Consider the following 8,569-nt stretch of genomic DNA (forward strand, 5'->3'; position numbering starts at 1 on the left):
TTTTGAATAAGATTATATTTATTTCATATTTTAAAGAATATAATTTTAATATTTTTACTATATATTGACATATTTAAATTCTATTTTAAATATTTTTATCATCTAAAATCTGTACTTGACATAATATTGAAGGTTTTAAATATTTATAATTTATATTTAATTCTTTTATTAATATTAATATATACTTATCATTTAATTAATATAAGTCATAATTTAATTAAGAAGACACTGTTATATTAATTTCCAAAATTAAAAAATTGTAAAATATATTTTATAAAAGTTCAAATTTGTAATTATTTAAGTCTAAAATTAAAAAATAACGATATTGATAAAACTAAATTTAGAGACGAATCTAATATTTAAAAAATTTATTCACTAATTTTTTAACTTTAGGAAGTAAAATATTTGAACGTCTTTCAAGATCGTGGGTGTTTAGTGTTTACTTAATTAAAAAATAATAATGAATAAAAATATTGAGAATAATAATATTGGTTAGTTTATTGCGCAATGAGGAAATTAGGGGCCATAGTTAGTGATAGTCATATAAGTTGTCATTATTTTAGTTTTCGTGCTCTGCACCAACCCTCCCTCTGTGTCTTGAATTGTGGCAAGTGTAGAGGGGGATGTCGCAGGGCACAGGCACAGGCTCAGGCAGCAGCAATGTGGTGGATTTCGACCTTCCCGACGAGATTCTCTCGGTCATACCGACCGACCCATACCAACAGCTCGATCTCGCTCGCAAGATAACCTCCATGGCCATCGCCTCCCGCGTTTCCTCCCTCGAATCCGACGCCTCCCGTCTCCGCCACAAGCTTCTCGAAAAGGACCGCCTCATCGCCGACCTCGAGGACCGCGTCTCCTCCCTCACCCGCGCCTCTCACCAGACCCAGTCCACCCTCAACAACGCCCTCAACGAAAACGTACCTTCGCCTTCTTTTCTCTCCCCCTTTTCATATTAGCTACACTCTACAAATAACACACTCGTGTTTCCTTTTTTCTTATTATAATTCTTGGAACCCACGAGTTCTTGGTTTGGGTGTACTAGATTTCGGTCCCCTTGGACTCCGGTTCTGTATAATGAAAACATGTTCAGAGGGGAGACTGACCAATGATTACCCACAAAATAGTATAATTCCAGGAAAAATAGTTTTAACTGTTTTCTTCTGAGCTATAACCTGGCGTCGAGCAGCTATTAGTCGTATGATAAACTATTTGTTGAAGCTTTTTCAAATACTTACGCAAGTGTTTGTCATAAGTTCTAAATAAGCTCTTCTAAATGGGGACTTGGTGAAAGCTTGACAGAGGAAATCAGCGAGTAGTATTGAGTGGACAACCAGGCGTTACTGTCAAGATTGATGAGATCCCACATCTACTAGTTATAAGGTCAAAGTAATGTATGTAAGTGGGAAATAATTTTTCTCTTACAAGTTAGTTTTGTGAGGTTAAATTAGGGTCTTCTTAGTTCAAAGGAGGGGAGGGGAGGGATTTTAATGGAGGGGAAGGAAGGGGAGTAGAGAAGTTAGAAATTTTGTTTGGATGAGAGGATGAGAGGATTTTAAAAACCGATTTACTTTTGTATCCTAATAATTTTAAATTTAATAACATAAGTAAGGATATTTTGGACATTATACTAAAAATATTTTAAAATCCCACCCCTCCACTCCAAATCTTCCCAATATTTGAGGGGAGCTAAAATTAGATAAGGAGAGGTTTTGCTCCCCTCCCCTCCAACCAAACACTATGTTAGGCCCATAGTCTACTTTCTTAAGAACTGATATTACTTGAAATGTGTATGTAATGATTAAATGTAAAGGAACAAGTGTTTATTTTGAAAAGACTGAGTGTTGAAACTTGAAAATGAATGGTTGTTTTTTCAAAGTGAACTAAACTAAACTTGGTGTGCTTTGGAGAAAGAAATAACTATTTTAGCAGATTATTCTTTTGGCAAACATGTGCTTAATGAGTATTGATGATTATCCATTATGTAAAATTGGCTTCTTTTGTTCTCTTGCGGGATAAGCATTGTTTGTGTGTTTGTAAGGATTGAGAATCTTGTTTTATGTGGAAGAGTGAAGAGGGGATGAATAGAGGGAAATGAAGGAATTAGATGTGAGAAAGTGGTTATTGACTGTAGATTGGTTTTGGTTTGTTATGGTTGTTCATTGTTATGTTCGGTCTTTTCAATGGAAGGAAAAGATTAGTTCTTTTCTTGCATTCTAGTGTCAGTCTTTAGTAATTGACTATGGATAAGATATTTTAAATATAAGGTGAGTGCAAGAGAGGATGAACAAGAAGCTTGGCAATTTGTATTTGCTTGTGTGAAGAATTTAAGATTTTGGAAGTTTTGTTCAATTTAATAAGATGATGTTATTTGAATTGATGGTGGGTGGGTGATTTTATGTTCTGATTTTTGGTTGTAGATAAAGCTTACGAAGGAGAGGGACCAATTGGCAGCAACAGTGAAGAAGCTAAGTCGAGACTTTGCCAAGGTGAAGAGTTGTATGATTTCTGTATTCTGCCTTGCTTTTTATTTATTTTATGTGTGTATATCCTGTCTGTCTATGCTCTTCAGAAAATTTCAGCTGCTGCCATTATTTTTCCTAGAACTGTGCTTAGTTTTGTATCCCTTCCTATGTTTTACATTTTGGTAAGACAGTAAAATGTTGTCAGGCATTTGTTTCAAGTTATCAATCAAAAAGATAGATAAGCAATATTAACTTCTTGGTTGGTGTTGATTTTATATATCTCAAAATTTTGTTTTAGTTGTATCATTATGTGGTGAATACTTCAAGCTTCAAAATAAGTTGTTACTACTCTTGGGTTGTATTGAAGTTTGTTTTGATTTGTGTTTGAAGTGTTTCTTAGATCGGAAAATCTCATGATCTCACCTCTTGCTTTGCCATGGTTTCAGGCTATGAAGCCCATATACTTAGTAGACACAGGTACAATACGACATGGATACAAGGATAGGATAATTTCTTAAAAATTTAGGATACGTTAATAAAATTTTATAGAAAACTTTATATAGATGTAGAATATTGGTAAAGAAAGAGACATTAATTCTTTCTTGTTAATTCATAACTATGTTCATAACTATGATGATTATAGTTTACAAAAAAGATATTTGTAATCATGACAACAAAAAATACAGTTTTTGAGCATATTAAGTTAACTATATTAATAAAAGCATCTTTGGTAGAACTTAAAGCAAATATTGGTTCTATATAATAGCTTATGACTCCAAAAACATTACTAAATTACTGTCTAATGTTAACTGTATCACTCTTTTCTTCCCTGTCAACATCATATAGAAAGAAACATAGTTTCAAAGTTTGGTTCATCAAGAGCGAACTCTTCCGATTCAAGAAGTCTAGCACCATCATCAAGTGGATGATGTATACCTCTACTAATGTCTCACAACCTAGTCTCTCCTTTTGTATACTCTTCATCTTTCATAAACAAAAGTTGAAGGTTGAAATGCAAATAAACCGAATCTTCTATCCTTTTGGATCCATTTTTTTTCCTCAAAGAATGAATAAAGGAGTATGTACTCCAATTCCTTTCTTGACATGACAAAAAACACAACCGTACAAAATGCTTAAGACAACTTTTCTTTTTTATTTTTTTCTGGATACTTTTCAGATACATATCTAGAAGTATCTAACAAGTATCCGACAAAAAACAGGTTAAAAAATAAATAAAAAAGATTGGATACTTTTCGGATACGTATTTGGTAGTATTTGAGGAGTATCGGTATCTGACATGGTTTGACATCGATATTTTTTCATGTTTGGAGTATCCGGGCTTCATAAAGAATAATGGTTCAAAACTTAGTGATTTATGAAATTGAGATTAGGAGAAAGAGAAGAAAGATATCTTTAAATGAGACACATTCACATATGGATTAATGTGTAACATATCAATCTCTAAGGGCAGGAGTGCGATATTCATAACAAAAGGAAGAAAAAGTGTAATTAGAGTAACTTGTAAGGGATGCTATTTTATTTCATCTTTATATTCATTCGGTACTAGATTTAATATTTCTATCTCTTTAATTTATGATTTCAAACTCCCGCAACAATTGGTGTGCTTAATTGTGTTCCCATATATGTAAAAATTGGCCTTTTTTATTTTACAGCATGCATATTTTTTCTGTTGATGAGTATCAATAATACTGACTTGATTGTGAAAATACTATTTCTTTTTATCTTTCCCTTCTCAATTTTATGTAGACTTGACATCTTTTCTTTTTTCTATTTTCTAGTTGGAGACATTTAAAAAACAACTTATGCAGTCGCTAACTGATGATAATGCATCGGTAAGACATCAATATATCAACTTAGGCACTTAGCTATACTTGTAACAATGGGGCACTAAAATTTTGTTCCCAAAATAACCTGTATTATTATCCTAAACAAGATTGTTTTCCCCTTCATTCTTTTTCTTTGCTCTTGTTACAGCAGGCTGAAACCATAGATATTGGAACCTGTGACCAATCAGTTCCAAAGGCATATCCTGATAAGGGTACTCTCTACCTGATTGATTATTTGCACTTATCCCTTCCTAGTGTTTGTTGGAAGTTATTTTTACCCATTTCTTATATGTATTTCTTGCAGATGATGATGGAAGTGGCTATATGGCACATCATTCACACAATGGCCCTGCAGATGTGGGTAAAACAAATGATGAAGGTATATGAATTTTCTAGACATATCATTCATTGCAAATCATGCTAATAATGTTCAATATCACAAGTGAACGATATTTCTTGATAAAAGTAGTATCATGCATAAGAACTTGTGTAAGAAAGTAGACTTCAATACTCAATAATATTTAGCATTTTTTAAATGAATTCTGTTCCACTTCCTTTTGAGTATGATTTGTCATCCTTTGGTCATACTTCACTGGCATCCTTTGCAGGTGTTTAAAATTTAATGTCATGCATGATAATTCCCTTTTATTCCTTGCCTTTTTGCTTCTATAGCTTCGAGGTATTCAGGGCAAAGGTTTTCTTTGACCCCATATATCACACCACGTCTTACACCATCTGGAACTCCAAAGGTGATTTCAACGGCTGGGTCTCCTAGAGGATATTCTGCAGCTGGATCACCTAAGAAAACTTCTGGGTCCACCTCTCCTACAAAGCTTCCATATGAAGGCCGAACATCTCTCTCTTCATGGTATTCATCTAGTCAGCAGTCATCAGCAGCAAACTCTCCCCCTCGGGGACGATCACTTCCAGGTTTAAACGATTTATTGTTATGAAATTTCCCAATCTTTCTAATATTGGGCCTTGAAGCTTGTTAATTTTCTTTGCTCTTTACCCCATTTTACCAAGCATTCTTGATATTGGAATATTGTCCACCTAATGCTGGCACTTGGTGCCTCATAACCTGTAAAATTTCTTTAGGTCGTACTCCAAAAATTGATGGAAAGGAGTTTTTTCGTCAGGCCAGGTAACTGTCTTTCTCCATGCCATAGTAAAGTTACTTCAAATTACTTAAAGAATCTGACCGAGTTGATTACATGCATCACTTTTTCAGGAGTCGCCTTTCATACGAGCAGTTCAGTGCATTTCTCGCTAACATAAAGGAATTAAATGCTCAGAAGCAAACAAGGGAGGTAAATAAATATTGAATAGTCGTGTTGAATTTTGAACTGAAACTATTTCCAAGCAGCTAATTATTGTTCCACTTGTTCCGTGTCCTTTTAGGAAACTTTAAGAAAAGCAGATGAGATATTTGGGTCAGATAACAAAGATCTTTACTTATCGTTTCAAGGATTGCTTAACCGGAATGCACGCTAGAACTGAATGCAGCATTGCTGGATATTGTATGAGTTGGTATGCAAATAGTTATCATTTCTCTCCTTGTTTCAATCTGCATTTTCTTTTTCAATTGTGGATGAACTTGCTTGCACATATTGGTATACTATTTATAAGCCAGCATTTATTACCTTAAGAAATCTGACAGTGTTATTTGCTATTCAGCTACTTGCAGCTTTATTTATTTATTTATTTTATAGCCATGGGAATTGAAAACTGGTAATAAGGGTTTTTACAACACACACATCTTGTTCTACTAAGTAAGCTAGACCCCCTTTGATACTTGCAGCCTTTGATCATGAGTATTTCATGATAATGTTCTGATGTAGTGATGCTTATTCCATGATATTTTGGGCTTTTTAAATAAGTAGTACTTGGGTGCAACACACTTGTCTAATATAGGGGGGAAGTGGGCTTCCTTGAGCTGGTGGATTTAGTGATAGAAATTCTATTTGGTCAAATAAATCTTCTGCATGTCCCATGACTTGGATGGTTCTGAGAGTTGAAAGAGTGTATTTATGTGTGTTACGTGTTTGGCAAGTATACCAATTGTCGTAGCTAATAAATTGGACAAAAGTTCAAGTTATCAAATCCACATGAACTTGAGAAATTCTCTGTTATTTTAGAAAAATCCTAATTCATTGGTAACTTGAGAAAATTACCAATGAATTGGAGTTTTTCTCAAACAAACCACATTAAGGTCGGGGATATAAAAATTGATTGATAAGACGTATCCTATTCCTAGTAACAAGGTTATCAACATTTTATCTAGATCATAATTCGAAAAGGGTTTCCCAATCTTTATTAAAATTATAAAATCATGCAATGGTTGATCAAGTCAAAACAAACATTAAGTATAAAGTAAAAGTAATAAATTGAATAAAAACATTGTGTTGAATGAGAACATGGAAGATTACATGAGTTAGTTACCTACCTCAGTCCCTAACAAAAGAGACTTAGCTACTCATGGCTAAGAATTACACAAGAAAATATGGGATCTTTGTCCGAGATTATAGAAATGCTCTCACAAGTATTCTCTTTAATCTCTCCAAACTTTTGTTCGTAAAAACTAAGATGAGAAGCCTCTCATGAAACTCTAATTTATAATAACTTGAATGGGCTTTTGCCTGTGCATGCATGCTTATAGTGAGCAGTTCATTCGCTTAACTGAGCTAGCATATGCTCCCAGGGGTGTTTCTGTGTCAGCTCACTTAAAGTGAGCAACTTTGTCACTTTAAGTGAATTTCTTTGAAGAAGCTTGCTCAAAGTGTCCACTTGGTTGTCTTGGAGTGAGTTTGGGCTGAGTCTTTTATAGCTTCATGTTCCCTTCTCCTGTGTCTCAAAACTTTAACAAAGAACACTATTAAAAATAATTGAGATTAAACAATTTCATTTTTAAATAAAATTAACTCTATGTATTTGTGTAAAAAAAAAAATCAAGACTCTAAAGCTTAAGATATATTTAAGAATTGCGTAAATTGGATAAAAATTGTAGACATATTTGATAATTATCGATGTGATAGACTGTTTGCAATTTAACGTTGATCACTCACTAGAGATGCGTTGAGCTATGCTACCATTTTTAATCTGGTGCTCGGGAATTAAATTACGCAATTTTCACTCATAATTTTGCACTATTCATATTAGTTTTCTGCCTCAATTAATGATCAATACTAAGCAGTTTATGATAATAACAACAATGCTATCAAAATATTAAGATTTTTCAACTGCGGTGATTAATTGTTTAATTGACTTTTTTCAGGTTACTGACCCAACTCGGGTTCTTGGACTCATGTTGGCTTTAGTCTTTGATCCATTGAATCAAAATTAAAATCCAATGAAGCACTTATCCGAGGCATTGAATTCGAGAATATATTATATTCCATTTAGGGCCCTTGTTTTCTGTCATTTTTATTCCCCGTTGCATGCTTGTATATTTAATCTTGTGATTTTTCTAAATGGCATGCACATCTAGTTAAAACGATGAATGAGTTTTGCAAGATTTTGTTTTATGGAAATCGTGTGATGGGAATTTTTTAAGATGAATCTGACAATACTCAGTTGGATGTGCAAATGCAAATAGTAGTCTGAATGCTATGTAACTACGAAGCAAGGTAAATGCAAAAAATGTGCTTCATATAGAAAATCACTTAATTGGATCATTGGTGGGACGGTTTGGATATTCAGGGATGTATACCGAGAATTATCCTTGCTCAGAACAGGGATTCCAATGTAAGAATGGAAACCATTGTAAGGAGCAAAAATATTGCCGATAGAATTTTCAGAGAAAGAGACAAAATATTACTGGATGATGATGTATTGATTTTCCTTCGCCCACAGGCTGAAATAGTACCTCATTTGTTACAATTGCTTGACAGCAAAAAAGCAAATTCTAACAACCTGAATGACATCTCACAATTCATTAATCATAATCTATTAGATAAAATTGGAAATGAAATAAAAACATAAACATGTATTATTAAGTGTCACATATATACTGTGACAATACCCGCCCCTATAAGCACACCGTTGACCTTAAGGGTGGAAATGAGGGAACTTGTGAAGTAGATCATAGTAGAATTCCCAGGAAGCTTGATCGTGAGGCAAATTCCTCCACTTAACCAACACTTTTGTAGCAGCTATGCGGCCCTGCTTCACCATCTTTTGGTCTAAAATCGCCTCTGGCTCCCCTTTTGTACTAAAGGCATCCCCATCAACTGGCAAAGGATGAAAGGGGCTGATAGT

At 33.9% G+C, this 8,569-nt stretch overlaps 1 protein-coding gene across 2 annotated transcripts; it reads left to right on the forward strand.

Annotated features, from left to right (window-relative positions):
* The first annotated feature begins 536 nt into the window (after positions 1 to 536).
* LOC109791699 (uncharacterized protein At4g15545) lies at positions 537 to 7,870 on the forward strand. 2 transcript variants are annotated; one of them, XM_020351026.3, is made up of 10 exons: positions 537 to 920; positions 2,421 to 2,489; positions 4,265 to 4,318; positions 4,464 to 4,524; positions 4,617 to 4,691; positions 4,985 to 5,242; positions 5,411 to 5,456; positions 5,544 to 5,622; positions 5,714 to 5,842; positions 7,587 to 7,870. In XM_020351026.3, the coding sequence occupies exons 1-9, from the start codon at positions 624 to 626 to the stop codon at positions 5,804 to 5,806; spliced, it is 1,032 nt and encodes a 343-aa protein (XP_020206615.1). In that variant the 5' UTR covers positions 537 to 623; the 3' UTR covers positions 5,807 to 5,842; positions 7,587 to 7,870. The 2 variants fall into 2 exon arrangements, with proteins under 2 accessions (XP_020206615.1, XP_020206614.1); XM_020351025.3 differs by having other exon boundaries at positions 538 to 920; positions 4,461 to 4,524.
* The last annotated feature ends 699 nt before the right edge of the window (positions 7,871 to 8,569 follow it).

Source organism: Cajanus cajan, chromosome 8 (genome assembly GCF_000230855.2).
Source record: "Cajanus cajan strain Asha chromosome 8, NIPB_CcT2T_4, whole genome shotgun sequence".
NCBI lineage: Eukaryota > Viridiplantae > Streptophyta > Magnoliopsida > Fabales > Fabaceae > Cajanus > Cajanus cajan.